The 20,949-nt window shown below is 35.2% G+C and overlaps 1 protein-coding gene and 1 pseudogene across 2 annotated transcripts in view; one reads left to right on the top strand and one right to left on the bottom strand.

Moving 5' to 3' along the window:
* Positions 1 to 20,949, bottom strand: part of ARHGAP5 (Rho GTPase activating protein 5) — an 86,063-nt gene that overhangs the window by 29,850 nt on the left and 35,264 nt on the right. The window contains exon 2 of one of the 2 annotated variants that reach the window (XM_044665063.1): positions 3,910 to 4,057. In XM_044665063.1, coding sequence (XP_044520998.1) covers positions 3,910 to 4,057 — 148 coding nt within the window. The remainder of the gene's footprint in view (positions 1 to 3,909; positions 4,058 to 20,949) is intronic. The other variant, XM_044665064.1, reaches the window with a different exon arrangement.
* Positions 18,011 to 18,112, top strand: LOC123238565 (annotated as a pseudogene).

Here is a 20,949-nt window from a genome sequence, read left to right as displayed (position 1 = left end):
TATACATATAAGAACACACATTCCATAACTAGTTGGTCCAAGTAAGGATGAGATTTAGCTAACTTTTGACCATCTGAATGTACCAAGGTTCATCTCCCTAGGCCTGAGTAGCTCCATGCCAATGGAGAACAAAAAATATCTGCTCCTGATTACAACACTTCAGTCCCATATACTTAAGGAGGTTCTGTTACTGAGAGGTTTCCTCCTAAACATCTGTGTTTTGGGGGCTTAGGGAATGACAATTAATGAAGTGAAAAGAAAGCTGGCCTGATACAATTCATATCCTCACAGATCATGACAAACAACTCTCCTAGAATCTGTATTTGCATAGGAACTGTGAGGCCCTTTATATTTACATATAGTCCAATGGTTCAATATACAGTGAAGTCTTCTACAAAGTTCAAGAATATAAAAAGCAAGCACAAATTTCACAATATAGTGTAAATAATTATATTAACATTGCTATATAGTTAATCTGTTTTGGGGGGGGCTTCCTATACAGATATATATTTCTTGTAATTACATCTGATATATGATCAAAGCTCAGATTGAGCTATTTCGCCCAACCAGTAGAGTTGGAATGTAGAGGAGAGAGGATGGAAGCAAGAAATAAATCAAAAGAATCCTAAAAAGTGTTGAGAACTTCAGTTATGTTGACAGCTACAGGAGATCAGGGAAGGGTCAAAGATGGTTGCAAGTTAATAAAACTTGGATATTTGGAGAATATAAGTACTCTTGACAGAAAGGAATAAGGGGAAATTCTACATAAAATTTCCTGAGAAATTAACTTGGAAACCATAAGGTTAGGTTTGAAGAACTAGAAAAATTTTCAAGGAGAAATGTCCAGAAGAGCCAGGAGGGCTAGATATGTTTTTGAAGTCATCTGTAAAAAAGCAATGCACATACTCAAAGAAGTCAAAAGGGCCCACCACCAAGGTATTGGGAGGAGGGAGTGGGGGAGACCACCCAGAAGACAGATGTTCAATACTCAGCAGAATAATTTACTATATATAATTTACTCCAAGAAAAAGAGATAGAGAAGGAAAAGTAATGCATGGGAGAAATAACAATGGAAAGCAATATCAGGGTAGCAAAGAGATGAAAAAATACATGAGAAGAAGGAGAGGACAACATTATCAAAAGCTTTAGCATTGTCAAACAGGATAAACCCAGAGAAAGACTATCAGATTTAGCAATTGAGAAATTATTGATACCTTGGAAAAGTTAGTAAAGTCGTGGATTTTCCAGTCCACAAAGGCAGATTTCAAAGGGCTTAGAAGTGAGTGGGTTATAATAAAGTAGGGGTAGATAATTTATAAAGTGTAAGTATCTATCTGCAAAACAGTTCAGGTTGAGTTTGAAAACTTGATAATATAACACATCAATAATAAGGATCATTATTTACAAACAATAATTATTGATGTTATGAAAGTTCAGGAAGACCAATTAGCTTGAACTAAAGCCCTACCAAAGAGGAGAAAACATATATTGTTTATGTATATCAACAGGCATCAAAGTGTAGACACAGAATCCCTGTGAGAGGATCCCTGGGAGAGAATCCCTGCAACCTTTTCAGGAGTCTCATATGTTCAAAACTATTTTTAGAATAATACTGAAATGTTTTAGTTTCCAAAACAGTAAATATCTTCAGATGTAACCCACATAAACAAAAGCACTTTGGGGAACCTTCACTAACTTTTAAGAGTAAAAGGGGATCCAGATATCAAAAAATTTGAGAATTTCTGACTTTTATGATGATATAACTACTAGTATATGAATTCATTAACATTATTATAATACATTCAACAAAAATTAGGTGTAAATCATTTCAATGACTCCCAAATGACATTTCTGTAAGTTATACAATTGAGTTGTATTATAAATCAAGTTATAAAATCTACTGAAGAATTGAATTTATTTATTGTTGTCTTTGAGAGTAATTCTTTTTAAACCAAACTAAGCAAGCACTCTAAGCTTAATGTTTAAAAAATCAACTTAGCCATATGAAAAACATATTAAAGTATTAATGACCATTTCCCACTTGAGAAATTGTAGAGTAACCATTTCCACAACACTCAATCACAAAACTAAACAACTGATTTTTTAAAAATCCAAACCACTACTGTTCAGATCCCTCTAGAAGAGAAGAAATAATATGAGTATAGCAAGGAGAGGGCCATATTAAAAGGACAAGTAGATGTTTATTCTTTAGAAAGTCTTAGTGTATAAGGCAATGATATTCCCTAGTTTCTGACTGAAGTTATATGTGGTGTGGGTATAGTGGTAATGGTTCTAATTTCCAGGTACTTCTCCACATACAATAGAAAGACTAGGTCACAAAGAATCCTCATAATTCCTACCCAAAACTTTGTAGCTTTATGTAATCTTAAAAGAAAAAAAAAACAAACTTTTTGAAACACAAACACATGCAAAAAAAAGGGTGAGGCGGCCTCAGCCACTTCCCAGCTGTGTGACCCTGGGCAAGTCACTTGACCCCCATTGCCCACCCTTACCAATCTTCCACCTATGAGACAATACACCGAAGTACAAGGGTTTAAAAAAAAAAAAAAAAAAAAAAAAAAAAAAAAAAAAAGGGTGAGGGAAGTCATATACAAAATAAGAGCAGAAGAGGATCACATATTAAACTATGAATATTATCTATCTTTTGAAAACAAATACAATGAATTCAATATATTATGCTGAAAATTATCTCTGCTCGTCTTTGTTTCTTCCTGAACTTCCTTAAGTTCTGTAAATTTTTAAAAAATATTTCAATGACTATCTTTTCTTTCTTTTTAACCTGAATAAAGCATTACTTTCCATAATTCAATGCAGAGGCCAAAACTGAGGGAGGAGAGGACTGATTATTAGCATAACTAATTTGTTAGAATCAACTGACTAACTTTAAAATCATTTAAGTTTCAAACCATTTAGTTCAAGACACATAAAACTCCCCCAAAACAAAATAAACACATAAAACACTAATACTAATAGGTGATTATTATTACAAGCTTTAAATACACTTGTGGGTGGGAAAATATGGTATTAAGGATAAAGAGGCAGTCTCAAATCACAAAGACTTGATTTCCTCTGGCACATACTAGATGTGACTAAGTCACAACCTCCCCCATAGGATCATCTAGGGCCATAAGTTGCAGAGTAGTTTTGGATCTACATTAGTAGAGGGAATTTCTTACTGAAAGTTCCCTACACTAATCAAATTATAGTTCCTGAAACCACAATAATAATGTCGTCTCCCTCCACATCAAAATATTAATTATAAAAAGGCACAATCCAATTAGGAAGATATTTAAGAGCTTTACATTTGCCCCAAAGTACAACTAAAATTATAGCAATCCGGGACATGTGAATATATAAAATGCTACAAACAAGGTAGGAGCCTCTCATACTTCTCTAAAAAATATATATATAAAAAGAAAAATGAGTCTAAGGAAAATCTACTTACATCAAGAAGTTAAAAGTCATCAGAAAGTGACATAAAAATCTATACTTGCTTCTGTGAACACTTCAAGTTTTCCATTCAAAATACAAAATACCTCTTGATTAAGCAAATGGCAGCATAATCTTAAGACTTTGGAGACTCTATTTTTAATTCCAGGATAAAATATGTCAAATATCTTCAATATTTAATTCAGCTGTTTGCTACTATGTTAAAAATTTAAACTCTAAAACTACAATATGAACACAAATATCTTTAAAATATCATCTAGAAATAATTTTTAAAAATACTTTGGGGATTCAATTCTAATAGAAACACACACACACATATATTTATATACAACTTTTAAAATGTAATCTGATTATAAAGGCACTCATTTAATTTTAACCTAGCAAAAAACAATATTAAAAAACAGTCATATTATTCTTATAGTGACATTTCTAACCTACCTGTATCTTCAATAAATTCCACACATTTTTCAACGAATAGTGGTATAGGCTTCTCAGGTGAAACCAGATCCTGTAGGGGCATCCCAAAGTAATTACTTTCCCAATTCCTACGGGTTGGTGGATTGAAAGGCTTAGTTTTCTTTTTCTGCTATAATAAAACATATTAAAGTTACAATACTATTAACATCAGGCCATTCAAAAATAATGCTGTTAGTATTAAGCAATATTATTTTTTTTGGTCAAAAGAGAAATATAACAGTCTAGCTATGTGACTATATAATATCAGTAAATAGAAGTTATTTGTGGATTTCTATGGCACTTTATTTTTGTAAGGTGCTTTGAAACTAAAGTTGACTTCATACCCAGAAAGAATTGGTAATATACATTCTTATCCCATTTTTTTTAAACCCTTACCTTCTGCCTTGGAATCAATACTGCATATTGGTTCCAAGGCAGAAGAGCAGTAAGGGCTAGGCAATGGGGGTTAAGTGACTTGTCCAGGGTCACACAGCTGGGATGTATCTGAGGTCACATTTGAACCTAGGACCTCCCATCTCTAGGCCTGGCTCTAACTTCACTGAGCTACCCAGCTGCCTCCTTGTATCCCATTTTTATAAGAAAATGGAGGCAAAGTAGATTAAAATACATTGCAGAGAGGAAATGTAACAATATCAATTGATATCAATTCATGTAAAGATCCACAATCATCAAAAAGGAAAACCAACACATTAAATTAGGTAATCTAAAAGCTGAGTGTTGATACCAATACTCTTGGGAAGTCACTTCTAGTATTAATTATTGGGACCAAACCCATGTAAAATAGCTAATGCTTAAAAAAACTTATTTTGAGAAACTGGGACATTTCTACTAAAATCAACATCTTCTAATCAAGGTAAAGAGGAACAAACAATATATACTTTTTCATATAATAGTTCCATGAAAATAGTTTAAATCTTTTTATTATTCAAATATTACATACAGAATTGTGAATAATTAAAATCCAAAACTGTTACAAAGGCTGAATTAGCACATGAAGCTCTTTCTTTCCCCTGTTTTATCTTTATTTTTAAATTTTTTTCCATATTTACATTTTCTTTCTCTCCCCTTTTCCTTCTCCCCTCCCAGAACTGACAAGCAATTCTACTGGGTTGTACAAATGTTGTCACTTGATAACTATTTCCATATTATTCATTTTTGCTATAGAGCAATTTTTTAAAAGCCTAAACCCCAAATTACATACCCATATATACATTGTACATGAAGTTCCAATACACTCTTCCCCATATTATATACAAAAAAGTGAAATGGTATAAGTCAGTGGTTCCCAAATTTTTTTGGCCTATTGCCCACTTTCCAGAAAAAATATTACTTAGCCCCCTGGAAATTAATTTTTTTAAATTTGTAATAGCAATTAATAGGAAAGATAAATGCACCTGTGGCCATCACAGCTCCCCTGGATTGCTGTAGCACCCACCAGGGGGCAGTGGTGCCCACTTTGGAAATCACTGGTATTAGTCATGATAAAATGCAAATTTATTCTATATATACTCTAGGGTACCAAATATTTTATAACTGGATTTGAGAAGCAAAGGTACACACATCTAATTATGGACATAAACTGAACCTAGGGTATTTAGAGTATTACAGTCTGATATAAAACTACATGGCACAGTGTATAGAACACTGGGCTTGGAGTCAAGGAGATCTGAGTTCAAATGTGACCTGAGACATTTACTACCTATGTGACCCTGGACAAACCACTGAACCGTGTTTGTCTCAGATTATTCATATGTAAAATGATCAAATTGCAAAACATTATCCAAGAAACCTGTTCCCCCACCACTAACAAAAGTGAGTCATGAAGTCAGACATAATTGAAACTACTGAACTACTGAAACACAAAACTGCCTACAAAATTTTGTCTAATAATGCCAGCAACTAAGCTTCTAGTAAATTCTTTTTTTTAACCCTTATCTTCCACCTTAGAATCAATACTATGTACTAGTTCCAAGGCAGAAGAGTAAACTTATACAAGAACACTGAAATTTAGTGACTATACAGTTGAAAGTCTTCATCAACAATTGCATTTAAGGTAATTCTTTAAAATTGTCCCAAACACATTAAAAGACACAGAGATAACCAGATATTAGATGATTTTTATATGAAACTATGAGTCTTCATTTCACAACACTGCTTCTTTAAAAAAAAATAGAAGAAAAACTCAACACATTACTTTTCAGACTGTCTTGTTTCCTTCTAAACTTCTATTCTCTTCTGTGCATTTTAGAAAATGTTTTAATGATTCTCTTTTGGGGAGGGTATCATTACTGTTAACACTTTCTTCTCCTTCCTAATCCTGAAATTTTTTTTTCTTTTAACAAAGAAGCAGTCAAGTAGAATGAATCCAAACAGTAGCCAAGTCCAAAAAAAAAAAATAATATATATATATATATATATATATATATATGTGTGTGTGTGTGTGTGTGTGTGTGTGTGTGTGTCTCTGCAAGCATGTTTATCATGTCTGTCAAGAGGTGGTTAATATTCTTCACCAACAGTGCATTTGATAGAGTGTACATAAAGATTTGAGTTCGAATATGGCCTCAGACACTTTTTAGTTATATGACACTTACTTTGTTTGCCTTGGTTTCCTCAACTATAAAATGGGGATAGCACCTATTTCCCAATCAAATGAGATTTGTAAAAAGTACTTAATACAATGCACATATTAGCTGCTTTGTAAATTAATTCTTCACATCTTACAAGATAGTCAAGTATCACCTTCTAGAGGAAGCCTTTCTTTATCACAACAGTGAGTGACTTGCCTCCCTAACAATTTAACTGCTTTGTTAATCATTCTGTATATACTTATAGGTATGTCCTGTTTAACAGAATAAAAACTCTAAGTGAGTGGGGTCTATTTAATCTTTGCCTCTGTATTCCCAGCCCAGTATGTGACATATAAGAGCTGCTTAACAAATAAAAGCTTGATTGAATATTACTTTTTCTCCATAGTGTCATGAGTCCATTAGTTTCACTGTTTTAATTATTTTTTTTGCCAATAAGAGAAGAAAGGAGAGGCGAGAGAAAAAGCTAAATGGGAAGGACCCAGGGCAGATACTATGGGTATATATTCATTAGGGTGGGAAATAGATGATCATTCTACAACAGACATTTTAGAAGGAGTGGCTTGATAAGCAAGAGAACCTTAAAAGAATAGCAAAATGAAAACCTTAGGAGGTATACACAGAAAGAGATGGTCAACAGTATCAATCAATATGAGTGAAGACCAACACTCAGGAAAGGTCAAAGGATTTAGGAATAAGAAAGCAGTTTCAGTGTAGAAACAAAGTCAGATTAGGAATTGGTTAAGATAAAATAGTGAAGAGACTATATGGACAGAAAGCCTTTTCTAAAAAGGGAGCTATAGAATAGCAGTTCAAAAGTATGGCAGGGTCATGTGAGGGGAAAATGAATTAAGAATGGGAAAAGGATCCTGGACCTGTGTGAAAGCAAAAAGGAAGGGGTCAGGGGGCAAGATGTTTAAAAGTAGGGAGAAGGAATAACAAAAAGGACAATCTTCTAGAACAGTGATTCCCAAAGTGGGAAACCACCCCCTGGTGGGTGCTGCAGCAATCCAGGGGAGGTGGTGATGGCCACAGGTGCATTTGGGGGTGGTGAATAACTGTAAGGAGGCGGTGATAGTATGTGACAGGGGGCACTAAGTAATATTTTTTCTGGAAAGAGGGCGGTAGGCCAAAAAAGTTCAGGAACCACTGTTCTAGAAGAATGAGGTATCAAAGGCAAATGGAAGGGTTGAATTGACAAGGACTATCCTACCCCAAAACTGGACTAAGAGAGGGAAGGATGGAGGATGGTGCTGATATAAAGTGAGAAAAGAGAGCCTTAACATTTTCTTAAAGTATTAGATAAGGCGCCCTGCAAAGAAAATGGGGGAAGTGGTAGTGTACCCTGAGAAAAGAAGATTTGTAATAGTTGCTAGAATAATGATTCTCTAATTTTTTGGTCTTAAGACTCCTTTATACTTTGTCGGGTTTTTTTTTTTTTAATCCTTACCTTCTGTTTTAGATTTAAAACTACGTATCAGTTCCAAGGCAGAAAAGTGGTTAACAAATACTGGGATGAAATGGCTTACCCAGAGTCAAACAGCTAAGAAGCATCTGAGGCCACTTTTGAACTCAGGACCTCCCATCTCTGACCTCATTCTCTATCCACGGAGCCACCTAATTGCCCCTTCCTTTATACACTTAAAAAGTCCTTTGGAATGTCCCAAAGAGCTCTTATTTATGTGGATTATAGCTATTTATATGAGAAAAATACATATATCAAAATTTGTATGAAATTAAATATTAAAAGTTTGACTTTTTACATCCTTAGAGGCCTCAAACAACACTTTAAAAACTATTTTGCAAGAAAACAGATTAGGGAAGAATGTAAGGACCAGAATTCAGCAGTATGGATCCAGCTGAGATTAAATAACACTAATTTGTAGAGAACTCAAAGCTGTGCAGCTTCCTGAATTGACATTGAGTACCATGAGATGACGGTTATCAAAGGTTGGAATTTGAAACGGCAGAAATAAAACTTTGTGGCAAGGGATTCAAGGATCATAATGTATAGTTAAACAGATTAACTGAATAAGTTCAGAGTTTAGTTTTGAAGAGAGGAAATGAAGGCCAGAGAAGGGGTACTGACCTGAGAAAATAAAAAAAGTAAAGGGAAAGAAGACTGCAATGAGAAGATATTTAGACGTCAGGTACAGAAAAAACTGAAACAAGAGTTATGATAAGATGAAGAAGTTATGAATTGGGGTGGTGGAATATTGTGGATGATGATGAAATCAAGGTTATTATTATTCCTAAAGAAGAGTAAAGGTATAGATTTCAAAGGATTTGAGTAGTCCTCCCATGAGGAAATTCCTTCAAAATATTTTTTGGGAAATTTACTTTTTTCCCCGAATCTTTAAAAAAAGATGAAAAAAATCAAGAAATCAGGGACAAGTATAGTGATTCCCCCATGAAAATTGAAGATTTAACAATCAACATAAAGATGTAACTAATTCAAATCCACAACTGCCAAGTTGAAAGGAAGCACAGGAAACAGTGAAACTTGGAATTACAAGTTAAGATCTTCATTTCTGGAAACCGGGATAGGAGAATGTAGGAACAGTTATAATCTAAGAAGTCAGTGTTGTTTAAAAGTGTTGCCATGTGTTATGTATATATGTATCACATACACATGTGTGTGTACATTTAGCCCTATTTGATGCTAACATCTTGCATTGCAATGATGCTAGCTAACATTCTTGCAAATAAAATACTCATATAGTAAACTTTATATATATCCTATGAGTGGTGTTCCAAAAAATAAAAAAAAGTTTTGTAAGCAAAATAAGACCCATATTGGCAAATTCAACACATGGTTCTGTAAAGTGCTACTAAGTACTTGCCAAAAGATCTGAATGTTATATGGATAATAGCTATTCAAATATTAAAATTTTCCAATATAATGTTTGTTGGCATTTTCTGATGTTTGAATATTTTCTATAAGCTACTATTCTTTGTAAATACTACTAAACTTAATATCTCTTATTTTAATAGACAAAATTTTCGATGTTCATAAATAAAGGATTAAGAATTTTAGAAATACTTTAAGAAGAAAAATGAGTCAGTGTGTTTGGATATGTTTTAAGTTATCATCACAATACAATGGTTTGTAACGTGATAAGCCATGCATATATGTGTGTAAATATACATGCATACTTTCTTTAAAAAAAGAAAATCTCTGAAGCTCTTAGTATAAGTCTATTTCAGAAAAACACTTCACTGTTTATTATGGCCATTCATTAATATTTAAAAACACAAAATATGAAAACACAGAATAACTGATAATTGCAGGAATTAATAAACATTCCTGGTAATTATCATTTGTTGATCTTGGATGCCAAAAAGTAACATATGCTGAGAATTTGCCAAGCTGAGAATTGAGGGGGTTGATTAAATAAGAAAAGTATCTAGATAAGACACCAACATGTGCATTCAAATACCCAAATGAGGACAGGGTTTGCAGTAAAGAAGAAAGTAAGGTAGGTTTACTGGAGCTTCTACAGGAAGCCCTTTCCTCTCAACCCTAAGTGGCTTTCCTCTAAATTATTTCTTATTATTCTCTATGTAGCTTATTTGTTTGCCTGTTGTCTTCTCCATTAGATTGAGTTTCTTGACAGCAATGGGATTGTCATTTGCTTCTTTTTATATTCCTAGATTGTGTGACTGACACATAGGCACTCAATGTTTATTTGACAAGAAGGTAAAATGACCTGAGAGGCACATAAATAATAGCCACAAAGGTCTGGATATGATTATTTATTTGGATAACATGAATCATAAAGTAAAGGTAGTTGAATGAAAGTGAAGGGGAAAGATCAGGAAGAAATAACATAGTATGCTTACTTCTTGCTCTTAGTCCATCCAATGTTTTAGGGGACATGAAGAAAGGAAAGTAAAAAACAGTATCTTTGAGGAAGAATAAATTTAAGAAAATTTAAGAAAAAAATCAATTTAAATTCCAAAATATGTTGAAAAGACAGAAGGAGCATAAAGAGGTCCAATATGCAAAGTTTGTTAAAGAGAGAACAGGCATTCCACAGGGCAGTAGGAGAGCAGAACTAAATAGGAGAGCTCTGGAAGGATAGATCCAAAATGGCATAGTGTGAAGAAGCAGGGAGTAAAGTCTCAGAGAATTTGGATCTGGGTTGTCTAGAGACTTACAAGGCACTAAAATGTAAATCTTTTTTAGTAGCAATGATGAAGTTAATTTGATTACAATTTCCTAAGGGGAAAAAAAGCAGAAATACATGGGAAGAAGGATGTATGGATGACAGAAGGGTAGATGGTAAGATCCCTGTGCCAGCTAGGCCATAATATCATGGTGAAATAGCCAGATGAGATAAAATTCTTTATGGAACTGAAGTAGTTTGCCTTATTCATCTTTTATTCAACAGCCTGGGGAACTTTTGCCCCAAGATAAGACCCTAAGCTAGATCTTCTATGAAAATGACCTAAATTTGAATTCCCATTTATCTATTCACTCTCTCCAACTCAACCCTAATCTTTCCATCTTTATTTCCCATCCTGTCCTCCCTCATCTGAATGGAAAGAAAAAGACAAAAACATTTTTCCTTTGTTAGAAAATATTTTTCCCTTTACATGCATTCAGTTGGGAAAAGTTTCCTATTCTAATGGTAAGAAAAAAGGATTGAGGAAAAATGACTTATTTCAAAGAGATGTTTTAGAAAAAATACATGGTTCTTTCCAAGATGGAAAAAATGGACTTCTGGGTTAAAATGGCTGCAGAATAGAAGCAGTGTGCTTAATCTCTCCTAACCCACCTACACATGACTCCTCAAAAGGACACAAAAACCAAATCCAGATGAACGACAGGGCTCCACAATTGGGCACAGCATTGAAGGTATTGAATGGGATCCGGGCATTTCCACTCTATAAGGGGGTGAAAAAGCTCTCACTAAAACATGAGCTGATCAACCCCACCCCCCCACACACACACCACCTACAGGGCCAAAGCCAGCACACAAGAGTTAGAGCAAGTTTGGGGCATTCACTAAGTTCTTGGCAGCTCCTGTTAAAGGATCCTTGGACAGAGGAGCAAGCAAGGGGACCACAAGGAGGCTTGACCCTGAGAACAGCTAGACTTGAGACCCCAGGAGCCTAAAGAACACAGACCGTGGGCACGAGGATAAAGCTGAGAGGACCACATGGCACAGTGACTCAGGCAAAAACTGCTCCATGGCTCGATAGACAGAGCCTGCCTCCCTCACCCAGACTTCTGACTGAGAAAGAAAAACGGCATAATAATAATGGCAAGCCATATACAAGAACCTCCAAAGAGAAAGATCAAGAAGAAAGTTTTAACACTCGATAACTTTTACACAGAAAAAATCCAGACAACAGAGCAAACAGCAGAGAACAAACAAGTAATCACATCCAAAACCTTCCCCCCAAAAATAAAAATTGGTCACAAGCTCTTGAAGAGTTCAAATCTGAGATCATGAGAAAGATGGAAGATATTTGGCAAGAAAAGTGGAAAATAGTTCAAAAGGAAATTAACAGGTTAAAAGACAGAAACTCCCAATTGGAGAAAGATGCCCAAAAACCAAAATGGAGAAAATGGAAGAAAGCAATCAAATGAGGAGGGTCCCATATTTATACAGGGATACCTCAAAGAACAACACTGCCCCAAGTGTTTTAATATCATTTTGAAATGGCAACCAAACTTCATAACGGGGTGAAAAATGTACACAAAACACTTTCTTAGGTCTAAACAATCAAGAAAATAAATCAAACACTTATTTGTAGTAGATTTTCTCAGTGGAAACAATTATACACACTGAAAATTTAACAACTGAGCTGTGCAGGCCTCAGTATCTCTTAATTAGTGTCTTTAATGATGCTATTTAAGCGAAGGTTTCCTTCATTTATTCTAGGCTAGAAATACAAACAGTGCTCAACTTATGAACAGGATATGATCCAACAGTTGGTTGGTTGGCTGGTTGACATCAAGAATCCATTTCTTCTTAGAAATATAATATATTTCTGAGGATTTCAAGGGTAACATACATAATCTACTAGTTCATAATGAAGCTAAAACACTATACACAAGAAATTTATAAAACATTAACATGATGCTATATCCAGTGTGTAGCACATAATTTGAACACTTTAAATTCTGGGCAGAATATGGAATACATCTTGAAAACCATAACACGGTATTGTTCCTTCTATGTTAAAATCAAAGCAAAATAAATTACAGGAATTACTTTAGTTCAAAGAATTATTCTTTACATAGTACTAGTTATAGAATTTTTTAAAAAAGTTGTTATTTTCCATCTTAGAACTAATACTATGCAATGGCTGGAAGGCAGAAGAGCAATAAGGGATAGACAATAGGGGTTAAATGAATTGCCTAGAGTCACACAGTTGGTGTCCAAGGAAACAGTTAAACCCAGGGCACCTCCTGTCTCTAGGCCTGTCTCTCAATTCACTAAGCCTCTTAGCTGCCTCTGTAATCATACAGTTTTAACTAAATTCTAATCAATTTCACTATTTTAAACAGTAACATAAAACCTTACACCAGTCTAAGTGCCTACAGCAGACCTAGCATAATTGCTGAGTAAATCATTCTTAAATTAAATCTAAAACCTTTTCAAATAACTTAGGGGAAAAAAATTAAGTAGCAAGAGTGGTAATGCCTTGCCAAAGGAGGTGGCAGTCAATGCTAGTTAAGACACAACCTTTACTTTTGATTGGAAAGTTATATTCTACAAAATGAATGTGCTTACAATAAACATACTTAAACCTCAGCCTCTCAAAATATCTTACAAGGTACTCTTGCTGCCAGAAAAGATGGGAGGAATGAATGAAATGGGTCCATATAATTTTTGTAAACATACAGATTATTCTCAAAATTTAGTTACCTTTTTTCCCAAAATTTTAAGGATTCACAACTACATCAGTATTTCTTCAACCACTAAAAATCACAAAGATCTCTAAAATGGTGGAAATGATTGATCCCCATAACAATCCTGTGTGATATTTTTTTATTATTCTCAATTATAAGGAAAAAGAGAGAGTGACTTGCTCAAGGTCACATAGCTAGCAGCATTGAAGAACTCGGTACTTCCTGACTCCAGATCTAGCCCTCTTAAACACAGTAGACAAATCACTATGAGCTTTACTGTGACTTGCACAACCTCTCTTCTTCTCCCAACCCTCATTTCTCTCCTGTACTCTAGTATCCTACCAACATTCTACTATATTTTTTCCATCAAGATGTCCCCACTTCAAACATGTTCAAAATATAATTTTTTTCTCTGTCAAACCTATACCACTTTTCTCAATTTTCTAATTTTGCTGAAGACATTCACTATCTTTTCAAATCATTAAGATTCAAAAGAATCATTCTAAATGCTTCCCTCTTTCTTACCAACCTCATACTTATCAGCTGTCAATTTTAGTCAATTCCAACTTCACAACTTTTCTCACACCCATAAAAAAGTGCTCAAGTTCTGGTTTTTATCAGTTCTTGCCTGGACTATAGCAATAGTCCAATACCTCTCTGCTTCCAGGTCTTCCTCTCCAATCCATCCCTCCAATACTGCCAAAATGATGTTCCTAAAGCAAAGATCTGGTAATGTCACTTTTCTTTTCATAAAGCACTTTTAGTAGCTCTCTATTGTCTCTTGTATAACATTTAAATTTCTCTGTCTAGCATTTAAAACCCTTCACAATGTAGCTCTAACCTATCTTTCAAATGGCAACCCTCACCTTATATATTCTATGTTCTAGTCAAATTGACCTCATTTTCTTTCTTTTTTTTTTTTTTTTAATATTTTCTGTCTTAGAATCAAAACCAAACATGGGTTCCAAAGCAGAAGAGCCATTAGGGGCAGGCAACTGGGGTTAAGTAACTTGCAGGGTCATACATCTAGGGAATGTCAGAGACCAAATTTGAACCCAGGCTCTCCCATCTTCAGGCCTGGCTCTCTACCCATTGAGCCACCTAACTGCCCACTTTCTAGTCTTCATATAGGACAGTGATGGCAAATCTAAGGCACAGTTGCCAAAGGTGGCACAGAGAGCACTCTCTTAGGCACTTAGTCACCCTCAGAGTTCATTACTAGAAAGGCAGAGGGACTCAAGCGGAGCTGCTTCCCTCCCCTTCTCCACCATGCCTGATGACCTTTTTTCACATCAACTGCCCCTCTGTCCAGCAGTCCAATAGGAGTACATAGGGAGTTAAGGTCGACAGCTCACAGGCAGTAGAGCTAGAGGGAAGCAGAGCACTCAGGCCACACACATACCCTTCTCTCACTGAGGATATTCCTCATTTCACCTGCCCCTCCACCCAGCAGCCCAATGGGAGAGCTTTCTTCTTCCCCTAAGTGGGGTGAGGATAGGGGGACACTCCCAGTATGTGGTAGGGGGGAGGGGCAGGGCACTTGGTTTGGGGTGGTGGGGCCCAGTCCAGTCCTCCATCTCTAAAAGTTTTGCTATTACTGATATAGAGCATTCAATCTCTCTTCTCCATGCTTTGAACAGGCAGTCTGTGTCCCCTTTCCCATGGGCTTCAATGAAGGCTCAGCTCAAATGACACTGAATAGAAAGGACTTTTCTTGATCATTTCCAGTAAATATGTACTCTCTACCCTCAATTCCCAATTATTTCTCCCCAGTAGAATGTTGTTTCTTATGGGAAAGAACTTTAAAATTTCTGTCCTTATATCGTACAGCATCTGGCACATAGAAGGCACTTAAGAAATATTACCTGAACTGAAAAAGTTAATAAATTGGTCATCAATCCTTTAAGTTGTTTTCAGGGTGGTTTTTTTTTCCTACTGTAAATCATGTTACAATAAATACCTCTGAACAAATTGCTCATTTTAAAAAAAAATAATAACTTAGGATTCAGGCCAAATACTGATATTTTAAGGAAAACATCTGGCCTATAATATGTTCAATCCTTAATACATATTCCATTACTTATAACATTCAAATATTCAATAAAGGATTTGATTTGAGTCATTTAATATTAAGATGAAGTAAATTTTCTCTAATCCTCAAACATCTTCAAAAACTATGCACACCAAAAATGTTGCTTGTCTTGAATGTCTAGAATATACTTTGAACACAAAATAAGGCTTAAAAAAGGAAAGAAAAAAAAAAAAAGGACTTGCCAACCCTGAGCGCATGCAGCACACTTCCCCCACTGCCCACCATATTGACAGCAAGGTAACATTAGCTAACTCAAGGACTTGCAACAAACAGCAATTCCTCTTTCCAATGCCATAGAGATCTATGCTCAAGTCTGTGGAAGCTTAGTGGCCTTATTGGAAAGCATTATGGCAGCTTTCTGTGTAGATTTCTGCAGAGGAATTCTACTTCTCCCAGACTCTTGGAGATACAAATTCTAAACAACAGAAATCATCTCCAGATGCAGTGGCAGAACTCTGAACTTCTGGGCTAGAGAATTAAGGAATAAAGGTGAACAACTAGAGAGAATAAGGAGATAATGACAGAAAGACCTTAAGAAGAAAACTCCTAATGAAGATTTATAGCAGGCGATTTGTTTATGCTACCCTACTCATTTGTATTCACTCCATATATCCAAACAGTTGCTAAATCTTTGTCTACCTCCATATCTCTCCTTTTCTCTCTACTCAAATCGCCACACACTACTCTCCTAGAACATTGCAATAATGCAGGGGTCGGCAAACTTTTTGGCTGTGAGAGCCATAAACGCCACATTTTTTAAAATGTAATTTTGTGAGAGCCGTACAGTGCTCACAGTGCGCGCTCCTGAAACAGCGCCTACAAAAAATCGACTTTATGGCTTCTGCAGAAAGAGCCATATCTGGCCTCAAAAGAGCCAGATATGGCTCAAGAGCCATCTATAAGTTGCCGACCCCTGCAATAATCTAATAAGTTTCCTTGCCTCAAGATTGTCTACTCCAACTGAATCTCCACTCTACTGCCAAAGCAAATTTCTATAGGTCTGACTTTGTCACTCTCCTCTACTTGAAAAACTTAAGCGCCTCTCTATTCTCACCAGAATAAAATATGAAGACCTTTAATTGGCATTTTAAGCTCTTCATTACTTAGTCATTTTTCTATCTTTCCAATCTTCTTAGTCTTTATTCTCCTTCATATAATCTAAGATGCAGACACTACCTTTCATGCTATTCCTATTCAATACTCCATTTCTCAAATCCATGACTTTATATAGGCTGCCTTCCAGTCCCCTCCAAATCCCCAGGGCTCCTCTTCTTCTTCCCTCCTTGACTCTTAAGTTTCCGTAGCTTAATTTAAGTCTCAGCTAAAATTAAACCTGCCTTTTCAGTCCCACAGTTCCGAGTGTTTTCCCCTCTGAGATTACTTCCTACCTGTTCTGTGCATAGCTTATATATACCTAGGTTTTTTTTTTTCTTACAAGTTCTCATGATAACCTATTTTATTTTATCTTGTGTTTGAACTATATATGTTTAATAACTGCTTTTTGAGTGACTGATACACAGGGAGGAACTCTGTGCAAAAAAGGCCTTAAAGACTGTAGTCAGACAGTTGACTAATTCATCTGTAGTCTGCAAAATGAATAAAGCACCCATCCTGGAATCAAGAAGGTAATAACAAATTCAAATCTAGGCTCTGACTACCTGAGGCAGCCTAAACTGCTAATATCTTTAACTTCTACAAACTTTCTTTTGTAATTTCTATCCACTGTTTCAAATTCTGCCTTCTGAGGGCCAAAGCAAAACAAGTCTAATCTTTGTACATGACAGCCTTTCAATATTTAAAGAAAGTTATCATATCTACCTCTCTATGCATACCCCCAAAATGTCTTCTAAAGAACAAACAGTCCCAAGGTCCTTCAAACTATCCTTATTATAGAAAGCAAGGCATCAAAGTCCACTTACCAACCTGAATGACTTCTTGGATTTTTTAAGTCTTTTTTTTTAAAGTTTTTGCCAATATATGGCACATAAAACACCAAAGATATGCTCTTGACCAAGACAGAGTTCACATGAACCAGTATCATCCATATTTTATATCGTCTATTTTCCAAAATATTTTCTCTACAACACCCCCCCCCAACTCAGAAAACCGTTTGTTAAAAGAACAATAGCACTTCAGCAAAACCTAATACAATAAGGTAAGAGTATAAGTTGTTCCACATATAAATAGTCTCCTGTCTCTGCAAAGAAGGGGAGTTAGGTGCATTCTCTTCTTTGGGGTCAATTGTGGTCATTATTATGTTGAAGAAAAATACTGATACTAATACCTTATTTTAACAATTTTTATTGAATTAACATTATTCAATATCCAAGTCAGAGAGATTCTGTCCAAACTAACAGTCTCCCAGCCTCACCCAATCCCCAAAGACTATCATCCATTTTTTCCCACTCACTTAAATTCTATTCAGCTTTTAAGGATCACTTTGATTCCTATCTTCTCCATGAAGCCTTCTGGCCTAACTCAGCTCTCATTTATCCCTTCAGAATTACTAGAGCAATCGCTTCTCGGTCTTTTGGCTAAGATCAAGTGTAGTATCAGAATTACCAGAGCAGATGTAGCTGTAGCATAAAATTAAAAAAAATTGTATTGGTACCTTGTTTTTACCTCACCTTTATTTCCCAAATATGAGATTCCCTAGTTCCTTACCCAATAAGTAAACCCTTTTAACAAAAACTTTCTCAAGGAAAAAAAGCAGTTCAACAAAACATCTACTTAGTCCATATAATAATTTTCTATACCATTAGATTTAAAGTATCACTAGGCTAGTTCTGTGCTCCCAAGTAGCTTTGTCTTTGGTGGAGCAGAGTGAGCCACAGGAATGTAATAAGCATAAATGGATTTCAATATGGATTATATCATTATCTTTGTCCCCAAGTTTTCCAAACTGTTCTTTTCCTGTAGAAGGTATCACCATTCTTCCACTTCAAAGTTATCTATCACTCACTTCCACAGGGCATTATAATGAATAGATAATCAGAAGCCAACTGTTGTCATTCTACCTCTATTACATGTTTCATTTGTCTCCTTCTCTGATTTCACACTATTGCAATTGCAAACCTGATTTTCTTAAAGTGCAGTTATCTTCTACTCATACTCCAGGGCCTTCCTATTTTTCCTGATATCAATTATAAAATCTACTTAGCATTTGAAGCCCTTCTCCAACCTGGCCCTACCATAAGCACTTCTAGACTTATACATATACTTCTGCCTACATTTTATGCTTTTTGATTGATTATTGAAGGAACTTCCAAGGTAACAAGAGATTAAGATACTTGGTTTCAACATCTGTAAACTTAAGTGAATTATTGGAAGATTAAGATACATATTTGAAAAATATTTAAGATATGAAAGATGGTGGAATAACATTTATAGAATTCTAGATTCAAGTTCTAGAAAACTTTATTTTACAAATTCCACAAAAACCAAAACCATCTAAGACATAAACTCCAAAAGATTACATATGCCAACATTTTCTCCATTCAAGATTTTGGTCAATGTCTCTTGACAAAGTCACTGAACTTAAGGAGATTATGCATTTTTCTTTTACAAAAAGTGCATATCCCATGTTTGCTGACTTTTTCTGTAATGGCAAAATGTCTATCAGCAATATTCTATGTAGCAGAACTTTTCCAAAAATAAACACATTTGAAGACACTTTTTAAAGATATCTTATATTTTAATATCTTGACTTCATAACATATGCACCTAATTCCAGATACTATTTTTTCATCAATACAATGTAATATTGCATTATTTGGGGGGATACAATACTACACTGGGGATTCATAACAAACTTGTAATCCACTAATAACCCCAATCTTTCTTCAAGGAATTGTTTTCTAACAATATATTCACCTATATAAGTAACTTTTTTTTTTGAACCAGGTATTAGAGCTTTCTCTCTTACTTTATCTTCTTAGCTTAAGCTCACTGTTCTGGTCTAGTGAAATCTTTAATACTGTCCCAATTATGTAACTATAAATAAAGCTATGCTTCCAAGATTTGATGTGCAAATTTGATAAGCAGGCTTTTTTGGTTCTCTTCAAATCCCTAATAAAATTTACAAAATAAAGATAGATGTTATATACATACCATTTAATTTTTCAAAGCATTTTACACACATTATGTCATTTGATCCTCACAACCATTCCATGAACAGTGTTATTAATAGCTGAGCTCAGGTTAAGGTACCCCCAGTAGTGGGTGTCTACAGCAGGGTTCAAATGTAGTTTTTTTTTTAATATTAAAGTCCAGTGTGCTTTCCATCACTCCACAAAACAGAAACAACATACCTTGGAACATTCCATTACTGAAAACTTTCTCAGCACAGATATCAATCAATAAGCCCTTATTTACTAAGTAGCAAGCACTGGAAAATTTGTACCTTAGATAGGCAAACGCAAAACATATACAAAATGGAGAACCCTGGGGAAGAAGACAGGCCCAAAAAGGAATTCATGCAAAAGAGAACTCTTGAGGAAACTAGGGAGCCTAAGAAGTAAAAGTAGGAAGAGCATACACTCTAGGCACAGGAGACAGCTAGTGTAAAAGGTATAGAAACAGGAGATGAAATGTCGCATATGAGGAACAAAAATGCTAGTATAGCTGGACCAAAGAGTACATATAACAAAAGAATGTATAACTAGGCTAGAAAGATAGATTACAACCAAATTGTGAAGGACTTTAATTGCCAAAGAAGGGTGGCATGACTAGACTTGCATTTTTGGAAAATCATTTGAGATTCTACATGAAAAATAGATTAGAACAGGAAGAAACTTGAGCTAGGGAAATCAATTAAGAGCTTATTGCAATAGAGGTGATAAGAGCCTACATATTAGGATACTGACTATGAGAGTATAAAGAAGGGGGAAGAGAATAAGCAATTATAGAGTACTACTATTTGCTAGGCAATGTGCCAAGTGCTTTCTACAAATATTTTTTCATCTTCACAACAACCCCACAAAGTGGGTGCTATTATTATCTCCATTTTACATTTAAGTAAACTGGCAAACAAGTGAAGTGATTTGCCCAAGATCACACGGCTGGTCAGTGTCCTATGGCTGCATTTTAACTCAGCTTTTCCAGTCTCCAGGACCAATACTCCATTCACTGTCACCCCAACCCCTCTGCAGCTGCTTTTAGGGAACAGATGCTAAGTATTAAGAAAGTAAAACAGATGAGATTCAGCAACTGATTGAACAAGTGGGATTAGTGAGACTGAGTAGTTGAGGATGACATCAAGGATTCACATTAGAATGATTGAAAGAATGGTGAAAAACTTAAGAGAAATAGGAAAATTTGGAAGAAAGGCAGCAGATTTGGTAAAGATAATGAGTTCTGATTTGATAGGTAATTGGTGATAACAAACTGGAGCTCAAGAGAGATTATGACAATTCACAGATTTGGGAATCATATGGAGCAATGATAATCAAACC

The sequence above is a fragment of the Gracilinanus agilis genome, chromosome 2 (genome assembly GCF_016433145.1).
Source record: "Gracilinanus agilis isolate LMUSP501 chromosome 2, AgileGrace, whole genome shotgun sequence".
Lineage (NCBI taxonomy): Eukaryota > Metazoa > Chordata > Mammalia > Didelphimorphia > Didelphidae > Gracilinanus > Gracilinanus agilis.
This window is presented reverse-complemented; position numbering and strand designations above follow the sequence as displayed.